Source organism: Camarhynchus parvulus, chromosome 1A, assembly GCF_901933205.1.
Source record: "Camarhynchus parvulus chromosome 1A, STF_HiC, whole genome shotgun sequence".
Classification (NCBI taxonomy): Eukaryota; Metazoa; Chordata; class Aves; order Passeriformes; family Thraupidae; genus Camarhynchus; species Camarhynchus parvulus.
In genome coordinates, this window is record NC_044586.1 from 68188971 (window position 1) to 68210530 (window position 21560).

Here is a 21560-nt window from a genome sequence, read left to right on the forward strand (position 1 = left end):
GATTAACCCTTTTCTAACAGAAGGGCATAAAACACCTTGGTGAACAGCCCTGCACCTGCACTTCCACCCATTGTGCTGATGATTTGTTAAAGCAGAGCTTTGGAACATTAATTACAACAGATCTTCCAATCTCCTGCCCTCCATCTCTCTGCCAGTCCCCTAAGAAGAACCAGATTCCTCTCAAAACTGAGAGGTTGGCTTAAAAATCACAAATTAACAATCAGTGCTCAGCTTTAGCTTGGTATTATAGTAACTATCAGTGTCAGGATGTGTTTGGGACTGTATTTATATTATATTTACCTGCCTCCCTTCAGCCCCCTCCCCTCAAACCTGGAATATCCCAGTCGTGTGCCCCAAAGCCAAAGCCACATTTCACATCTCTACATGAACAGATGTAATACACCAGGGCAGTCCTGCACTGCTCACCATCTTAAAATATATTCTTTTCCTGCTCTATTATGATAATTTATTTCACTACTGGGGCTCCCAGGTGAGTTCAATCCTCCAGCTTCCAAGCAGACAAAAATGCTAACCCGGCAGAAGAAGTTTAACAAAGAGACTAAAGGCAGCAGTCTCATAAGATCTCCCACCTCTCCACATATTGCAGACGAAGACAGACGTGCAAGGAAAACAGACATACAAATTTGCAAACACTTTTTTTTTTTTTTCCCCTACCTCTCTCTCCACTAATAGAAAAATTAGCTAAAAATTCAGAATTTAGGTGGGATTTGGGGAATTAATTTACATCATTGCAGGGGGAGAAGGGGCTTGAAAGCATCAAAACATTTTGACTTTTCCATTTCACGGTAGAAATATCTGTGAGAAGAGAACTAATTAAATACAAATAAAAAAGAAAGGAGGGAAAGGGAGGGGAGGAGGTCAAATAACCATAAGTGGTTGTTTCACAGACCACACAACTTTCACAGCTTGTTTGTTGTATTGAAAAGGAGAGGAGGGAGAAGCAATCAGTTTTGATTTGGCACGGGGCTGCGTTTGGGTTGGGTTTATTTATTTCTTGTAAAATGTTGCTCCGTTCCATAAGAAAACAACAAAATTATTTATTCTCATTGTAAGAGACACTCCAGCCTAACAGGGTGCCAGGATCCCATCTCTTCCCAGAACTCAGGTGCTGTCTGAAGGGCAGGAGAAGTGTCCTTGTCACTCAGGTTCTCTCTCTGTCCTCAACACCTTCCCTTAGACCCCGAGGAGATCAATCAGTGGCACAGGAAACCCGAGAAAAACCCACAGAAATCTGTGAGCAGTGGGAGGGGGAAAGATCAAAGTGCCTGTGCTGCGTGAAACCACATCCAGCCCAGCAGATATCACAAGCCATAAACTCCCCCTGGTAACCCAGCCCTGATCAGCCACATGACAAACACAGGGAGATGTGCACAGTGCCAGTGGTGGTGTTTAATTAGATTTCATCAGGAGGGGTCCTGAAAAATTCATATGATGAATTCTGCTAGGCTCAGTGACAACCTTTTTCCTCTGACATCACTGGAATTTATTGCCAGCTTCAGTTTAAAAATAATTAATGAAATTACAAGAAGTAAGGAGGATGACTCCAGAGCTCATCCATGAGGATCTCAGCAGGGTGGGATGCCAGCACAGCTGCCAGGGTGCCACAGATGGAGTGTGCTGGGCTCCTCTGCGTGTGCACTACATCAGCTGCAAAAACAACCCTCAGCAGAGCTTCCCAAAACCACCAGAACCCCCCAGGAGCTGCTGCTTTGTTATCCAGAGTGACCCAGCCCTGGGAATCACCAGCAGAACATGTTCAGCATGACAGAGTGCAACCAGAGCTCAAACCCACAGAGGAACTTGCTCCCAACTTTCCAGACTTTACTGTATTTTGGGGTGCCCCGTGGCAGGAAGGAAGGATGAATCTGATTCCATGTTCTCAGAAGGCTCATTTATTATTTTATAATACTATATTATATTAAAGAATGCAGTACAAAACTATACTAAAGAATAGAGAAAGGATACTTACAGAATGCTAAAAAGATAATAGTGAAAACTCGTTACTCTCTCCAGAGTCCTGACACAGCTTGGCACTGATCGGTCATTAAGCCAAAACAATTCACATGAAACCAATGAAAAAATCACCTGTTGGATCAACAATCTCCAACCACATTCCAAGGCATCAAAACACAGGAGAAGCAAATGAGATAAATATTGTTTTCCTTTTTCTCTGAGGCTTCTCAGCTTCCCAGGAGAAGAATCCTGGGCAAAGGGATTTTTCCAGAAAATATGACAGTGACACAGACTTGGCTTCTCTTGGCACCCCCTGGGGTCCCAAACCATCTCTCCTTAGAGCCTTGGAGTGTCCCACTGGATTCCAGCACACACTTCCAGCCTGGCTGCTCCAAGGGGGATCCCAGCTTGGTGCCTCCTGGGTGAACAGCTCTCAGGGGTGATGTTCCATGGGATTAAGGGGCATCTCCACAAACAGATTCCTGCCATCTCTAGTCAAGCATGGACACCAACCCAGCTGGCAAATTTTTTTTGGGAGGGTTATGAATTCAAATATCACTCCAACTCTTTGTAATTCAATGCCTCTTTGAGTTTAGAGGAGGAAAGACCATCCTTGGTGCCATAGTGACATTGGCCAGGATGAAGAAATCCAAGAAATTAGAGTCAAATAATGAGAAAAAACCTCATTGACATGAGCCTAGATTTGACACCACCAGGTTACAGCAGGTCTATATATTTATCTGCTGCTGTTACAGCCAGGAAACTTATTTTGGGTCACCCTGGGCACAACATCCCAGGGGGACTTGGCAAATCTCATCTTTGATGAACTGCTCTGGTCTGGCCTTCAGTCCATATTTCTACACCCCCCACCCAGCAATCAAAGCCTTCCTAATTCCAAAAATGGCCAGGAACCTGCAGCTCTTCCATATGCTTTCATTTAGGAGAGGTGAGAGGTCACCAACAGGGTTTGGGAGGTTAAAGGAAAAAACCCGCAAGAAAAACAAAAAGACAAGTGTCAGAACAAGCAGGAACAGATCCCTGAGTCCCACAGAGCAGCACATCTTGACTCCCACAGACACCAGGTGGGCTGGGGCCTCCAAAAACCAGCACAACTCCTCACACACCAGTCCAACCACCAGTAATCCATCAAGGCTTGCCTACAAAACCAGTACAACTCCTCATACACCAGCAATCCATCAAAACTTGCCTCCAAAAACCAGCACAATTCCTCACACACCAGTCCAACCACCAGTAATCCATCAAAGCTTGTCTACAAACACCAGCACAAGTCCTCTCACACCAGCCCAACAACCAGCAGGTTTTTGCCTCCAAAAACCAGCACAACTCCTCACACACCAGCAATCCATCAGAGCTTGCCTCCAAAACCCAGCACAGCTCCTCACACACCAGTCCAATAACCAGCAATCCATCAAAAGTTGCCTACAAACACCAGCACAACTCCTCACACACCAGAAATCCATCAGAGCTTGCCTCCAAAAACCAGCACAACCAACCTCACACACCAGCCCAACAACCAGCAGATTTTTGCCTCCAAACACCAGCACAACTCCTCACACACCAGAAATCCATCAGAGCTTGCCTCCAAAAACCAGCACAACCAACCTCACACACCAGCCCAACAACCAGCAGATTTTTGCCTCCAAACACCAGCACAACTCCTCACACACCAGTACAACAACCAGCAATCCATCAAGGCTTGCCTACAAACACCAGCACAACTCCTCACACACCAGCCCAACCACCAGTAATCCATCAAAGCTTGCCTCCAAAAACCAGCACAACTCCTCACACACCAGTACAAGCACCAGCAATCCATCAAAGCCTGAGTTCTCTCCAGCCAGGCTGCCACCACAGAACAAGACATGAGTTGTTAAATCCTGGTGCTGGTTTTTGGAGGCCCCAGCTCATCTGGTGTCTGTGGGAGTGAAGATGTGTTGCTGTGTGGGACTCAGGGATCTGTTCCTGCTTGTTCTGATGCTTGTCTTTTTGCTTTGCTTTGGATTTTTTTTTCCTTTAACCTCCCAAACCCTGTTGGTGACCTCCCACCTCTCCTAAATGGAATTAGGAAGGCTTTGATTGCTGGGTGAGGGGTGTAGAAATATGGACTGAAGGCCAAACCAGGGCAGTTCATCAAAGATGAGATTTGCCAAGTCCCCCTGGGATGCTGTGCCCAGGGTGACCCAACAGAATCTTCCTGGATTCTCAGCCCAAGAGTCGTTAAACCAAAATGAAAGAAGCACGAGGGGAAAGGCTCAAGTTGGAAAGGAGCAAGGGGGATTTTATTTTATTTTATTCCTGCTTTAATTTCTCAAGCCCCACCAGCAGCATTCACAACTCCTGGCTGTGCTGGTGGCACTGAAGCTCCCTCTCAGGAGTTCACAAATCTCTGCGCTGATCAGGACATAGGGCGTGTGCAGGGGAGATGTGGAGAGAGATCTTCAAACCATCCCCAGCCCAACTCTGCTTATCCTGACAAAGAGAGGCACATTCCTTTTTGCCTTCTAATTAAAAGCTGGCTCCTAAATCAAACTCTGGTTCCTACACTTCGTTGTCATTTGAGGGAAAAGTTCTTTTTCCAAGCTGCGGTCCCTTCTCCAGCTCCAACACAACTAATTACACCACTTTTGTTTGCTATGAACTCACCCTGCCTTTGCCAGGCCAGGAGTTGGACTCTGATCACCACCACAAATGCCTAATTATGGGTCACAAACCAAACAAAGCCTCCCCCAGCTGGAACATCAGCAGAAAGGAGGAGAAAATTACTGTTAAATGCACATTCCCCTGTATTTCCTCAGGGGTATCCCCACAGCTGCTCTCAAATTAGAGGGTTCCTAGAGGTGGGCTGGGAGAGCTGCTTAAGGCAAATTGTTTTCATAGTGCAACAGTCAGAGAACAAAACCTGCAAGGCATGTGTTTACTTAGATTTTTTTTTTTTGCATTCACACACATATTTGTACAAAATACGTTTCAGAATTATGCATCTGTGGCTGTTCTGTTTTCAGCCCCTCCAGCCCTGCTGCCTGCACAGCAGTGATCTCCAGCACCTGGGAGAAGAGCTAAAGGTGTCAGCCCAGAGTGCAGCAGCTACCTGCAGGAAGTAGCCCAGCTGAGACTCAACAAAGCAGAGTCAACGTGAAGAGTGAAAAGTGGGGACACGAAATTTCTGTGCAGAACATTCCCCACAGGCACAACGGGATCCTGTAAAGAGCTTCAGAGAATCACAGAATATCCTCAGTTGGAATGGACCCACAAGGATCATCCAGTCTGGCTCAAGAAACCCTAAAATCCCACCCTGTACATCCCTGAGAATACTGTACAAATGCTTCTGGAGCTCTGGGAGCCTTGGGAATGTGCCTATTCCTAGGAGAGCCTGGCCAGTGCCCCACCACCCTTTGGGGGAAGAACATTTCCTTGATCTCCAAGCTAAACCTTCCCTGACACAGCTCCAGATGTTCCTTGGGTCCTGTCCCTGGTCATAGACAGAGGAATGTGGAATGTGCCCATTCCCAGGGGGATACTGTTCAGTGCCCCACCACCCTCTGGGGGAGAACTTTTCCCTAATCTCCAAGCTAAACCTTCCCTGGCACAGCTCCAGATGTTCCTTGGGTCCTGTCTCTGGTCACAGACAGAGGAGAGCAGTCTCTGCCCCTCAGGGGGAAGCTGCAGACTGCAATGAGCTCTCCCTCAGACTCTTCCTCTCCATGCTGAGCAAACCAAACGACCTCAGACACTCCTCAAATGGCTTTTCTCCATCTTCATTGCCCACCTTTGGACACTAATGGCTTTATAATTATCTTTCTTATACCGTGGCATCCAAAATTGCACACAGGACTCAGAGTGAGAGCAAGGCAGGGCAATCCCCTCCCTCCACCACCCAGCAAAGCTGCACCTGATGCTCTCCAGGATGTGGTTGGTCCATATTCCACCTGCCATTGAGCAGGAGGTGAGGGGTTTGGAACACAAGCCCTGAGAGGAACCCCTGAGGGAGCTGGGGGTGCTCAGCCTGCACAAAAGGAGACTCAGGGCTGCCCCCAGCACTCCCTGCAGCCCCTGAAAGGTGCCTGTGCCCAGCTGGGCTTGGGCTCTTTCTCCAGCAGCTCTGACACAACCAGAGCACACAGCCTCGAGCTGTGCCAAGGGAAATTCAGGTTGGAGAGCAGGAAAAAGCTTTTCCAGCAAGGGGGATAAAGTTCTGCAATGGCTGCCCGGGGAGGGGCTGCAGTCACCATCCCTGGGGGTGTTTAACAAGCCTGGATGTGGCACTGGGTGCCAGGGGCTGGGCTGGACTCCATGGCCTTGAAGGTCTCTCCCAACCCAGGGATTCTGTGATTCTGTGAAATGCTTTTCCTGGCACCATGGCAGGTCCCACAGGCACTCACAGGCCCAAAGAGCTCAGCTGGTGCTGCCAAACCACAAAGCTTACAGAGGATGGAGTATGTTGTTCACATAGATGTCCACAGCAAATGTGGACAAAAACAGGTTTCTAAACAAATCTGGAATCTCCTCCACCTCTGTTTGCAAGTTTATTTCCTGTTTGATGGGGAGCATTCAGTTTTAGCACACAGCACCTGTGGATGTACCTCAGACTGGGTGCCAGGGGCTGGCTGAGCTGGACTCCACGGGCTTGAAGGTCTCTTCCAACTCAGGGATTCTGAGAATTCTGTGAATCTGCCCCTGGATCTCACTACCAAGGTTCACATCCCAAACAGTGCCCAGCTCCTCTCCTCTGCCCATCCCTTCCTAAGGCCAGGAGCTGTCAAACTGTGCTGTTTGCATTCCCCTCACCAGCAGCTGAGACAGAGATCAGACATGTGGCCAGAGGAGCTGATTTTGGGCGCAGATACAGCAGCAGGGTGGTGAGGGGGATGGAGTGGAGGACAGTGAAAAACAAGCAGCCAAGGGCCAGTGATCAGCATCCAGGCTCATTTTGGGTCTTCTGCAAACAGTTTGTAGAAAGATGGCATTTCAATAAACTACATCCATTTCCTAAAGCTTCAATGCTTCCCTAGCACTAACTACTTAGTGGGGAGTCCAGACAGAAATTAAGACAATGTGAAGAATCACCCAAAAAAAAAAAAAAATCATCAGGACCACTTCTTCAAAAGATCAGCTTTCTACAACCACATGCAAAGTGAAAAGGAGAGATGGATGCACAGCACCTTATCAGGGACTTGCTCTTCTTTCAACTGGCTCCCTGATAACATATAGAGCTTAATCAAATATGCAAATGATGTCCTATCTGGAGACAAGGGAAACAGAGAAATAAACCCAGAGACCGTGCATGAAAACAGGCCGATAAAATAAGGGAGTGGGGAGAAGGTTTCCTCTTTTTGATAAAATGATTTCAAAAGATTAAATTAAAGCAAAACTAATTAGGAGAACTGCACTTAAGCCGACTTCCCTTAAGAAGGGTCAGCAGGCAAGAGGCATTCAAATCAAAGGCAGATGCAAGAGGCACTTCAAGGGCTCCCTGAAAAGTCATTATCCCAGTCAAAAAGGAGGGGGCTAGAGAGGAGGAAGGCATCACAAGAGCCTTTTTGGCTGGGCATCCATCTGGGAATTCACTGGAGTGCATGGAGAGCTCAACAGCCTCTCTGGAGGCTGGAGAGCAGAAGGAGCAGGTGAAGACCAAAGCTGATCACCTGATGTCCCAGCCACAGCATTTCCCTGAGAGCAAAGGGACAAAGAGAAGCAAATGGACCAGAGGGACATGGGAATAGATTTGCTTTTCCTTGTACCCCACCCCTGCACGATTTCCACTGGCAGCACAGCCATGCCAGGCTCTGCAGCCTGACGCCCCACAGAGCTGCTGACACCATGCAGAACATCACCTGCCACCACCACAGGGCAGGGGACACAGCCAGCTGTCCCCCAGGAGACTGCAGGACCCATGGATTCCAGCAAGGAACAGGCATCAGGACATTGTTACCTGTCTCCTCCTGTTTGGTTTTGTCACTAACATGCCCCTCATGTGCTCAACACACATCCTCAGCCCTCTGAGGGGAAACCCAGCTCTGCAAAGCTGTCAAATGCAGGCTGCATTCAAAGGAAGGGTTTGAAGAGATGAAGGCACAGCCTGCTGCCTTCCTTGTTGGATTGGGCTCACTGGAGCCTGCTCTATCTCCTGGAGCTGGGAGCAAAAACACACAGCGCAGAGCTGCTGGTGTAGAATTTGGACGGATTAGACAGTTATTTGCAAATCTCACTGCATGATCACAAGATTCCATCTCTGACAAGACTCTGAGTCACAGCTAAACTAGAACATCCAAAAAAAAAAAAAAAGAGCAGCACTCAACACATGTAAGAAAAGCACCCAGTGAAAGCACAGCTCAGCCAAACCCTGCACACCAGCACGGAGATTGCTGAGTAGTCAGAAAGCAGAGAGGGGTACTCGAAGGAGAAACATGGAAAATTAATTGCTCTCTGCCAAAAAGCAGCCTCCAGTTCTTCCCAGGAACAGCAGCCTTCATGTTACAGGAAAAAAAAAAAAAAAAAGAAAAAAAAAAAAGAGTTTTCCTCCTGCAGTTTTACACTGCAACAATCTGCAGTGTGAGACGTGGACAAGTTGTAGCTGGAAATCCCAGAGCAATGGAAATGAGGGAAATGAGGGATGTGAGAGGCAAAGCAGCCACCTGCAGTGATGGAACCCTCAGTGGGTGCTTCAAACAAGTGCTGGCTGCACCAGTTCAGCAGCAGAGCCTGGACAGAGCCCTTCTGATGGGGGTTTAGGGCAGAGGATGGATCACAGGGTAACCCAGGCTGGAAGGGACCTCACAGGGTCTCTAACTGTCAGAACCCAGGAAATTCCTCTGGCTGCCCTGGAGGACTCGAGCCCCTGCCAGGGGGCTCAGAGACCTTGGCACAGAGCCCAAGACCCCCATGCCTTTGATTTAGCCCTTGGAAAAAACAATTACCAACCTTATATGAAGAATTACAAGCCACAAAAGTTTAAGCAGAATGATAGTGAATTTATCACGGTGTGAAAAATAGATTTTTGGGGTTTTTAGCATGGGGGTTCAGGGAGCAAGAAAGAGGAATCTGGGTGTGTCCAGCCTTTCTCTTTCTGCTTCTGGGCCTCCATCTCCTGCTGTGATGGTGGCACTTTTGGATTGGTTTAGAGTAGAAGCTCACTGTCTAACATAGGTGATAGACATTGGGAAGTTACTGTAAATATTGTACACGTAGTTTTTAGTATAAAGAGATAACACCACCCTGGGGGCAGGCAGAGTGCCTTAGACTGTCTTGCTGAGCGGACCTCAGCAGGACAGGAGAAAGAATTTTACAGATAAGATACAATAAACAACCTTGAGACTGAGAAATTAAGAGCCCTGACTCCTTCTCCAAGTGCCAGGCTGGGAAAAGAGACTTTCTAACACATCTCGGGATCATTCTGAGCAGCTAGAGACCCCAAGGTCTAACCCAATCTCCTGTTCAAAGCAGGTTCTGCTGGGAGATCAGATCAGGTTGTTCTCTCCCTTCTGGCCTTGGAAGTCTCCCAGAACAGGAACTACTTCTTCAAGGTCCTCATGGACAAAAAGCTTTTCCTTATATCCAGTTGGAATTTTCTCATGCCAACTTATGCCTGCTGTTCCACATCCTCTCCTCACTCACCAACATGATGAACCTGTCTCCAACTCCTCAATAACCTCCCTTGTTGGCATGGCAATGCTGTAACCTGGTCCCTCCACATTTTCTCACCCCAGCCTGAATAAGCTCATTCCTCTCTTCCCCTCCTCTCAGGGCAGGTTCTCCAGCTCCTGGCCAAACTCTTGACCCTTTCCTGAACTTGTTCTGGTTGTCAACAAAGCTTTTGTTCTGAGTAGCCTAAAACTGAAGGCAGCATCTGGATGTGGCCTGGCAGTTGAACCCAAGGTGATCACCTTCTCTCCATCTACTGGCAGCATATTTGCATACCCTGCATCTTTGATTTCGCCCATGGGAACAGAATCCATTCATGTTTAGGTGATGTTTGAGGGCTTTACGATCACTAGACAATGATTATTACACAACCCAGGAGAAATTGTACCACTGCACAATGTCCACATTGATTCCTGTGGAAATCCAGGGCACCACAGGGAATATTTCTCTGTCTGCTCTGGGGTGGCCTGACCCCCAGGGAGCACTGACTTTGACCCTCATCCATGGAGAAAGTTTCCCAGACTCCAAGATAGACTGGAATCCACAAAAATGTGAAATAGCTTATAGAGAGCAGTGCAGGTGTATCATTTGGTGAGAAATTGAGGTTTTGGGATTTTTAGTATGTTGTGGATGGAAGCAAGATGGAGGGCACAGGGTGTCATCCTGGGTTTCTTCTTCATGTTTCTTTTTCCTTCTTCTCCATGGGTTTGGGTGGCATTTTGTAATTGGGCAGAAAAGTCCCCATTGTGGGCTCTTTGGGATCAGTTACTGGGTTAAAAGGGAAAATAATCCAGGTGTCATTTCTTAATTGGATAGTTCAGTCTTAAAAGCCCTTGTAACCAGAGATTGTTGGCCATTTTGTGCCTTCTAATGAAAGGCTGCAGAACTCACAGTAGTGAGACTGTTTTACTGATAGGAAATAATGAACACCTGAGTGTGAACATGAACTGCCATCTCAAGTGCCTTCAATCCAGACCCAGAGAAACCAGTAACTTCCCACCATCCCTTTCACCCAACACGAGTACCAAGTGCTGAGCTCACCGCAGCTACCAAAACCACAACTTTGACTGCTTCAGCCAGAAAAATTAACTCATTTCCAGGCATCTAAGCTGGCACCAACCTCTCAAAGAGGAGCTGCACGTCAATGTAGAGCACAGACAACTAAAAACATCAAATTCTGACAGGAACCAGCACTGCTCCATGACAAGTCAGTGAAGCACCTGGACTCCTGCTGGCTCAGGAAGCTGTGAGGAGAGGCCTGGGTGAACCAGCCCCTCTTGCAGAAACCATCTTCCCAGCAGGAGCCAGAGCCTCTCCAGCGTGTTTTCAGAGCAGTCAAGTCCACCTGCCAAACAGCTGGGGGGAAAAAATAAAATTCAAAAGATCCCAAAGTCTTTAAAGGCAGCAGAGGGAAGGAGAAGGGAGCGGAGTTTCCCTGCTGGCATTCACACAGAGCTGTCAGCTGCAGAATTCCCTCCAGGGAGCATCAAAACTGAGCAGGGCTTGTTTTGTGTGTATTCAGAAACCCCCTGGCCTGGAGGAGCAGTGAGGATCTCTGTGCAGCTACAACCAGACTGACATTCCAAGCATGGCAATCCCAGGGCTGCCCCCTCCTCGGATGGGAGATAAATCCCAAGTCCCTGCTGGAACTGGGACACCAATTCCATGGCCAGGGACACCTTTCACTCCACCAAGCTGCTCCAAGCCCCATCCAACTATCAGAACCCAGGACATTCCTCTGGCTGCCCTGGGTGATTCCAGACCCTGGCAGGGGCTCAGAGACCTTGGCACAGAGTCACAAACACCTGTGCCTTTGATTCTAGCCCATGGAAACAATTACCAACTTTGTGTGAGGAGTTACAAGCCACAAGGGTTTGAGTAGAATGATAGTGAATTTGTCACAGCGTGAAAAAGTAGAATTTTGTGGATTTAGAATGGGGGTTCAAGAGGCAAGATAGAGGAATCTGGCATGTCCTGTCCTTCTTCTCCTTCTTGTCCTCCATCTTCTGCTGTGATGGTGACACTTCTGGATTGGTTTAGAGTAGAGACAGACTGTGTAACATGGGTGATAGGTGTTGGAAAATTATTGTAAATAAAGTACACACAGTTCTTTAGTATAAAAAGCCAACACCACCCCAAGGGCAGGGACTGTGCCACAACCCGACCTGCTGGACAGATCTCAGTGGGTCAGAGAAAGAATAGAATAGATAAGAGAAAATAAACAACCTTGAAAAGCAGAACCAACTAATCTTGACTTCTTCTTCAGTCTCAGGGCTGGGAAAAAGACTTTTAATACCTCAGAGTCATCTCAACACCAGAGACCTTGTCATCCAACCTGGCCTTGAACACTTCCAATCACAACTGAGCACTTCCCCGACACCACGGTGAGAGGGGCCAAAATGAGAACTGCAAATCCCAGCTCCCAGATTTTAAGTTCTCCCTGTGGTGTCTCTGGATCCAGGGAAAGCAGGGTCCCAAGGGCTCAGGGTTATCCAGAGAATGGATAACCATGGAACTGAGGATGTTGACACCTGGTGGGTTGATACCTGGTTGATACACCTAAACAGAGTTGATACCTGATGGGAAGTGCTGGCCAGATTTCAGAGCTGTGGGATCCAAGTGAAAACCTTCACCCCACACGACATTCCACATCTAAAAACCCTTCAAAAGACCACAAACTGATTGGATTTGATGAAAAATTAAATAGAGCCCACAGAGTGAAAGTGTTGGTTTTTAAGTTCTCTCTCTGCAAGGAATTCAGCATAGAAAAGGCTTTCAGTGAAATATTTGGATGGAATAAAAACAATTTCTTACAGGGAAGTTTCAAATAAATGAAAATTTCTACTACTCCATTGTCAAATAAACATTTCAAAATAGACCAGATCTTTCTCTTTTTTTTGTGAGAAATGCAATTCCTGGGGCTGCTCCCAGGCTGACATTTTTGTAAGCTCAACTCTCCCTTTACACCTGCACCTCCCCACAGAATTATTGCAGGTAAGTTGTATTTCTTTGACTGGAAATGATCTGTACAGAAGCAGTGACCCATAAATTAAATGCCTGGGGAAGGAATACAAGGAATATGGAACACTGCTACACTCTTTTAGTGATGCCAGGTATTAGTGGCACCAAGAAAAAAAAAAATCCAAACCAAGCCCATGGGTATATCCCTGCTTTTTTCCTGCCACTGAAGAGCTGAGTGTGAATGAGAGAATGAGCAGAGGAAAAAATAAAAAGCCAGGGAATTTTGGCACCTGGCTGTTTTACAGCAGAGTGGTTTGTAGGGAGAACATCCCCAGGAATAGCTCCTGTGCTGTTTGCATGGAGACAAACCAGACATTTGCTAAACTCAAGTTTCTTTTTGCATCTCCTGGAAGAAATCACTAAAAACTCCCAGGGTTGCCAACTGCATTTCAGCCACGGGTTTTGCCTGAAGCATTCCCCGGGGTGCAGAGGGGTTTGCAGCCAAGGAAGCCCATCAGGATCCCTGGATTGCACTAAACTGTGGGAGCTCTCACCACCAAAGTGGTACAGACACATGGGACAGCCAGCACAGGAGGAAATCAGACACTGGGTTCTTACCAAAGCACAGCAAGATTAAATGTTTCTCATTAAACAACGCCATGAGTAGTCAGGAGCTGGTTTTCTATCCCACCTGATCTGTTGAGTTAAGCTGCTGAGGTGATCACACACCTCACAGCACTTAATACGTTCATTTTCTTCAGCAAGGAAAACATTCACTGCCATTCGCAGGAGAGGAAATGAGATGTGGAGACACACCAGAAGTTCCTGGCAGAGCAAAGGACCTCCCTGGACCACCCTTCTCCATCCTCAAGAAGCCACAAACTCCCAATAAACCTTTAATGCAAGGACAGTGGGTTTTATGTGTTAGATACGGACAGGGAGAATTTTTCCTTTTCCACAGCTCTTCATTTTTATCCTATTTATTTCTTCATTCTGCAGGGCCGGGCTGTGTCACATTCACATTCTCTGAAAGAATCCTTTTGCCCAGGGTTTTTCTCCTGAGAAGCCTCACAGAAAAGGGAAACAATTCTTATCTCATTTGCTTCTCCTGTGTTGTGCTCATGTGGAATGTGTTTGGAGATTGTTTACCCACAGGTGATTGTTTCACTGGATTCTGCTGTGAGTTGTTCTCACTCATTGGCCAATTGGGGCCAAACTGTGTTGAGACTCTGGAAAGAGTCACCAGTTTTCATTATTATCTTTTTTGCTTTCTACCTTAAGTATCTTTCTGCATTCTTTAGTATAGTTTAGTATAATATTCTTTAATATAATATAGTATCATAAAATAATAAATTTGCCTTCTGAGAACATGGAGTCAGATTCAGCATTCCCTCCTTCGTCGGGGGACCCTGCAAATACAACAGGGCTGTGCCATGGACAAGGCAGCAGAATTGGAGGGAATATTTCTCCAGCACATTATTCTGTGCCTTCCTGACAGACTGCACAGGGAGCTTTGTGAATGAGCAGGGGTTGCAAAATGTATTTTGCCTGGGGCAGTGAAATAGCTGGGGCCAAGCGTGTCATTTGGTTTCACTCACACTTTCCCTACCCTATCTCTATCTTGGTTTTTCCTTTTCTTTCCCTCTTTGTTGTCTTGGTTACATGGGCAGACTCCTGATGCTCTGCAAGTATTCATTTTAATGATATGTTCCTGTAAAGCACAATATTTTCCTTCAGTTGTGTGTGCCACTGGATAAATTCCTTTGACACATGTGACATTTGTATATCAACTAAAAGATATTGCTTTATGACTGTGGGTATTTTGCAGAGCATTCATGGATCACATAAATCAAAATCTGATACACAGTCTGCCACTTTCATACATAAAAAAAAAACCACACAGAGAGGAAAATACTGAGGCTGCAGGGGAAAAAAAAGCAGCAAAGTTTCTCCAAAACCATCTTGAAATGGCTTGCAGCAAGTCTTCTAAGCACAGAATAAATTCTGCTGTCTTGGGGATAATCTCAGAATTCCTGTTTCATGCCATCCCAAATATTCCACTGCAGCTTGACCGAGGAGCTGCAGTGCACCAGGAGAAGCAGCAGAGCGTGACACCCCTGGTAGGACCCAACGGCACAAAAAATAAAAAAAGAAATCCCAGCTCCTGGGATTTGTCCAGGAGTTTCATCTAATCCTGCAAGGCTGACTCCAATTTACCACTGTTTTTGAACAGAAAACAAACTTCATGCTGAAATCATGGATTATGCTGGAGCTGCAATCCCAATGCAGCATTTTCCTGGCAGGACCTGATTGATGGGCCAAGGTGGAAAAAAAAGCATGCAAAGGTCCATGGCAGGGGTCAAGGAGCATCAGGGGAGAGTCCTGAGTGCCAAACCACCCAGAGGAGGTGACAGGTTGCTGGCCCAGGGTCAGACACCCTCAGGAGCACTGGAGGGGGACAATGTGAGGAGCAGAGTCAGGGATTGCAGAAGACACAGCAAGGATTGGGTTGGACCTAAAGGTTTCCAGGAGTCTGGGTCAACTGGTCCAAAACAATCACACATGGTTAGGGGATCCTTATTTTGCTTTGTGTTCTGCCTCTTTGGTAGAAATTCATTCACCTGAGCAAATCTCAGCCCAAGGCTCCAGCTCTGCTCTAACTCACCCAAAGTGAGAACTACCACAAGTGGAATATTCAGCATGTTAGGAAAAAGCTTCATTTTATTCCCTTTCTCAAGTTACACCAGCCACTTCTGCTCATTCTTTACCCTATAAGGCTGTCTCTGCTCCCTACCACACTCCATAAAGCACAGAAAGATTTCTCTCCTTTTTTCCCCCTATTAAAAAGGAATCAGATCTTGGACTCTGCAGTGCAACCTGCAAAGGCAAACACAGAGCTGTGGCTGAGTTTTCTTCTCCTGAAGCCAAAAAAAAACCCCAACCAAAAGCTTGTGAGTGCAGGGAGAGCAGTCATTAAGAGTTTAGGTCTTTTTGATATTTACCATTCAGATCTCAGCTGCCCCATTTCCCTCCCTCCAAGAGACTGACTGGAGAACTGAACAGTTTATTATGATATCACACATGACAGGGAAGCAAAAGCTAATTAGCCAGAGGAGGAGATTATTTTTATTATGACCATTTTTTAAAACCATTTGGCTCCTTTTTCACATGCCTGAATAATAAAAAACAAAACCTACCATATTTTCTTTTCAAAAGCACAAGCAGCCTTTCCTCTGCTTCGAGCAAAGCCAGAGACATTTGGCAGTGGGCAGGATCCCATTCCTCCCTCAGCATGGGGGAAATGCCATCTGAATTTACAGCCCAGATTTGCTTTTCAAGTGAAGAAGCAGGTAAAGGAATAAAACCAGAGATTCCAGACTACCCCTAAGCATCCATGAACAAACAAGTCCCTTCACTCCCCACAAGTCACAGTGGGTCACCTTTTCACAGCATTTTATTTGCCCCAACTTGGAAATCTTTGCTTGCAAAAGGGATTTAAAGAGGAAACAACATCCTAAAACATCTCCAGGCTCTGCCCAACCTCCCTTCCCAGCTTCTCCCCCATCTCCATGACCATGGCCAAGCCACCATCACCTTGCACAGGCAATGTCTTACAACATTCCTGGGCTCAACCAACATTGTCAGACTGACACAGGGGGGCTGAAATGGAGCCAGTTCCCGTCATTAGCCCACTTCCAACAACTCGTCTTTCCTTGGGAAAGCCACAGGTAGAGGACTCCACCTCCCCAGCCTCTCTGGGGGCTTCACAAGGCAAACCTCAGCCATGCAATGGGCACATTTCCAGTGAGAATACCCAGAGAGGAGCACAAACACACCCTTGATTCTGTTTGCGTGGCATCAGCCATAAACACAAAGCTCATTATGGCTCAGGACACAGCTTTCCTTTGAAGCAAACCCTCTTCCATCAGCACAAACCCCAGCCTGATGTCAGCAGAGTGGCCGCTGATCCCGTGCTGGGCTCGTGGTGAGATCACAGCCCAGTCACACTGCTCTGAAGAAAGATCTCCAGGGCATGGATCCTGTTTCCCAAACTTCATCTCCAGTCTGATTTTCTCCAGCATGCATAGACACCCTGTGATCAATGACTCAATTAGAGATGGTCTGAACACCAAAAATTTCTGTTGGATGCAAATTACATCACGTCCATCTGCAACTGTGGTTTGACTTTTGAAGCATTAATTTCCTGATGAATAACCACTTTGGAGGAGGATTTTATCCTCTCTCAGATCATCTTTATCCCTTGAGGGTGAAACACGGTTTCTTTGCCAACCAAACCATTTTTCATCCTCAAAATAGGAGCACCTTAGGACAAGGACCGCGCTCATGCTCGACGCAATAAATCACCATAAAAACATGAAAATCTGAGTTAGAGGACCACATAGGTCTTACCTTCTTGAGCTTCCCACTCTTGGTGCCCACAAAAGCCAGGGAGTGGTTCTTGTAGACGTAGGCAATCACCGAGGTCATCCTGTCCCCATCCTCGGTGAAAATGGGGAGCCCTCGCACCATGGATGATACTCCCAAGGGGGCATTCATATCCAGGCCACAGAAATTGTCATCAATTGTTAACAGCTGCAAAGGAAGAAAGGAAAAGAGGGTAAACAGCTGAAGTCACCAATTTTTCAGCCATTTGGGAAGTATCCATCCATTGCGTAACATGCCTGTAATTTATGCAGGCTGACAAAAATCGAGGAGGACTGGAGAAAGAGGTGGAAAAAGAAAAAAAAACCTCTCTGAAGTTACACAATGAGTTACAGCCAGAAGGAGAACTAGAAAGTTGGTTCTGTTGAATGACAGCCCAGCAGGATACATTACATTAAGCCTTTTTCCTACTGCTGTACCAGTCAGTTTTACCAGTCAAGACTCACCAATCAAGTGAAAGTCTGCTGAAAATGTCTTAAACATCCCTAAGTTCTGTCAAAAAAAAAAAGTCAAAAAGCACACCATTCCTGTAGATCCAGAGTAAGAATTACTGAGCTTAATCTGCACTGGCAAATAAAATTATAAAATAGATCCTGACCTGTCCTCTGGACCCAACACTAAGGATCACATCTACAAAGCCTAAATAACCACTCCTCTCCTAATTCTGAACTCAGCAAGGTTGCTTATGTTATATCTTTTGGAAATTATCATCCTCCAAGGAGTGTCCAGGCATTGTCCAAGCAATAGATGGTCAGCTGGTCAGCCCAGGCCAAATCTGCAGAAGGGACCATGGTAAGAATTAAATATCATGAACTTGAAGCCCTTTCCAGTACTTCAGGGCACTCCAAGAGAGCTGGAGCAGAACTTTGGACAATGGATGGAGGGACAGGACAAGAGACAATTGCTTCAAACTGCCAGAGAGCAGCATTAGATGGGGAGAAACTTTTGGCTGTGAGGGTGGTGAGGCCCTGGCACACATGGTCCAGAGAAGCTGTGGCTGCCCCTGGATCCCTGGAAGTGTCCAAGGCCAGGTTGGACAGGGCTTGGAGCAACCTGGGATAGGGGAAGGCGTCCCTGCTCATGGCAGGGGGTGGGACTGGATGATGTGGGGGAAAAACACGCTGTGAAAAGCCAGGGTCCATAAAAGAGACAGAGGAGTTCTGCAATTTTATTGGAATAAATGGGAAGAGAGCACACTGGGGCATACCCCCATGGGGTTTCACTCTCTAGGTTTCAGAGCACACAGCCTCCTTTTATCCTAAACTCACCCTCTTCCTTTCCCCATTACCAGGAAGGTGCAGCCTTCCCAATCCACCTCCCACATATCCCCCCTTGAACCCATCATTTCCCCCAAAACTCAGCAGTTCAGGTGATCCACCATCCAGAAGTGCCTCAGACTTTACCCGGACCCATTTGTCCAACCCTAAAGTTCAGAAGTTCAAACCGTAGTTAAAATTCCCAAATTCCCAGGTTTTGTTGTTGGCAGAGACATTGAGGCCCCTTTCAAAGACATTAGCACCCATTCCTCCTAAAGACCCCTCACCCATCGAATTGTTTGTAAGGACATTAGCACCCATCTTTCCTTCCTTTAAGGCACCTTCCAACCCAAACCATTCTTTGATTTAACTGGGATGCTGTAATTTCCTGTAGTCCTTTGGAGAGGAGGGATGCTTCCACAGCTACCACGGGGGATTTCCAACTTTTTTTTTTTTTTGGGAGATATCCATGAACTCCCAACAACCAGAGAAAAACCCCTATCCATCAAATACTGCTACCTGAGCTCCAGCACCCACTGCATTTGAACTCAGCAGCATTTTCACCACATGGGATCCCTTCCACTTAAATTAATGTCATATCCAGTTGTCCCTAAGGGCGTTTCCTTGGGCTTCAGGGAGTTCCAGAAACACAACAGGAACGTGGCACTGGCAGCTCTTCTACCTTCAGGCACCATCGAGGCAGGTGAAGCTAATGCAGATCACAGATCTCCACAGAATAAATCAAATAAAACCCCAAATATCCCAGCACACAACTGCCAGAGCAGTTGGACTTTATTAACTTCTCTGGGGCCACTCACAGATTTCAACACTCAAAATGTTTTGCTAAGGCCTAGAGAAGTAATAATGAAGTGTAGGAAGGTTGCCTAGTTTTGATATATCAGAACTAAAGGACCACGTCAATTTTCTTTGAACTCGCATCTTCCTGGAAACACAGCTAAAAAAAGTGATGGTCCCTGCTCGAGTTCACCAGCAGTAAAAGCCTGATAGTTGATTCATTTTATCCTCACCCAGCAATTACGGGCAATAATTACAGATGGTTTTGCTGAATAGAAGAATAATGCGTCCTAAATGTGTTTATAAATACATAAAACCTAGGAGGAATTCAAAGGGCCATTAGGAGGGATCAGCTAGCCTGAGCTCTGGCCTGCAGGAGTCATTAGTGTTTGTGGACTGCCCTTTTTAGCAGAGCTAAAAGAGCAATTAGGGAGCAGATCAGCAGCATCCAGCAGCAGCAGGCAGGATGCTGCTAGTCCAAAATGACAGCAACAAGTCCAAGATAAATCTGCAACCCAGCTTTAGTGCGAGGAAATCCATAATCAGCAGGGAAAGGAGGTGTGCCAGAGAAGGAACCACCCAACCAAAATGGAAATGCACCTTCCAACAGAGCCAGGTGACCACAAAACTACTCCAGGTGATCCTCTCGGCCCCAAAATTTCCAACCCCTAATCGGCCCCCAATTTCCAATGCCCCTCGGCCCCAAAATTTCCAACGCCCCTCGGCCCCAAAATTTCCAACGCCCCTCGGCCCAACTGTGTGGTCCCTTGATGTCCCTCCAAGCTGAATTTTCCTGTGGGTGTAAGATCCAAGAATCCACGTCTCCAAGTCAGGCCCAATTTGCCCAGAAACTCTTAAGCTCGGAGATGAGCACAATTTGTGTTTCAGGGGTATAATCAAACTGCCTAAGTGCTCACTCCGACAAACTGGAATCAATCACCTCCGGCTGAAAGCAGGAAACTCCCAAACAGCAGAAAGAGGGGAAAGGGAGGAAAGTTTCCAAGGAAAACAGGACAGCTTTCTTCACCACCAAGACGATGAAAAGCTTCATAGTGCCAGCAGACATCTTACCTAAGGTGCAGGGTGCAAAGCTCCATCCCAAACCAGAGAAAATTACTCTGACAAACAGTGAAATGAGATGAACCCAGCAGAGCTGGCACAGCCAAAACCAACCCCTCCAGCTGAAGCACTTGAGACCAGAAAGGACCCACAACCTCCTCTGGCTGTCTTTCTACTCCATCCAGACCCTCCCAACCCCAGGCAGGAGCCTGGGAGGACACAAGCTCCAAAATCACAGCATTAACCACAAACACCTGTGGCTGATTTGTCTCCAACCTGTTGAGGTTTCATCAATCCCACACTGACACAAAATTAAATTTAAGCCTATTTATTTCATCTTTTTTTTCCCCTGGCATTACTGATAGGAGAACACATCCTTGTAAGAAGGGCTTACACAGAAATATGGGAGCAATTTTTTTTAAAGAAGGTAGAGTCATACTAAGTTTAAAGAAGAAATTGTTTATGATGAGGGTGGGGAACAGAGAAGTTGTGGCTGCCCCTGGCTCCCTGGAAGTGTCCAAGGTGAGGTTGGACAATGCTTGGAGCAACTTGGGATAGGTGAAGTTGTCTCTGCCCATGGCAGGGGGTGGAATTTGGTGGTCTTTAGGTCACTTGCAACCCAAACTATTCTAGAACTCTGTGTGCTGCTGGTTGGGTGCCAGACAAGCAATCAGAGCATTGCTGGTTTGCCATGTGGACAACCCTCCCCCAGGAGCAGCAGCAAGGCCAGCAAGCCACACGAAAACTATTTTCATTGAACATATTTGAGTTATTTCCTCTGGGGATCATCTGCCAAAAAAATGCCAGCAAGTAAAAACCCTCCAAATAAACAGCACCCAGCTCCTGCACAGCTGTGGCTCTCAGCTGCACACAGGCCTTTGTAGAGCCAGAAATACAGTCATCCTCTGCAGCAAAGACAGACGCGTAAGGAAGTTTGGATTTATGATGAAAGGGTCAGGAGTTGCAAGCACAGGTTTATTTTCAATTCCAGACACTCCTAGCAGCAATATAAAGTAGCCACGTTAAACTCTCTGGAGCTTCTCTGCCTGGCAATTTCATGTTAACGACTTTGCAGAATGAAGGGGGAGGTGAGGGCAGGAATTCACTTGGTGCCTGGGATAGCAGCAGGGAGAGGCAAAGGGAATGAAAAAAGAGATGCTGCTGGGAATGATATCAGCAACTCTCACATCCTGGGCAGTTAAAATCCAACCCAGAAAGCCACAGCCAGAGGTAACTTGGAAGGGAATGGGGCCCTGTAGTTGGAATGCTGGGCTGGGATCAACCACTTCATCATCCCACACCGAATTCCCACTTGCAAATGAGGGAATATTTCTCGCCACCACCCTGCCCCAGGGAAACTGAGAAGCACAGGTGGTCTGCATATCCAAAATATCTTCATCTGAGATGGACTGG

General features: G+C 46.8%; 1 protein-coding gene across 2 annotated transcripts in view; it reads right to left on the bottom strand.

Moving 5' to 3' along the window:
- PLXNA4 (plexin A4) overlaps positions 1-21560 on the bottom strand; it is a 515162-nt gene that overhangs the window by 441765 nt on the left and 51837 nt on the right. For both annotated transcript variants that reach the window (XM_030960692.1, XM_030960691.1), the window contains exon 3: positions 17005-17187. In XM_030960692.1, the coding sequence (XP_030816552.1) occupies positions 17005-17187 (183 nt within the window). The remainder of the gene's footprint in view (positions 1-17004; positions 17188-21560) is intronic.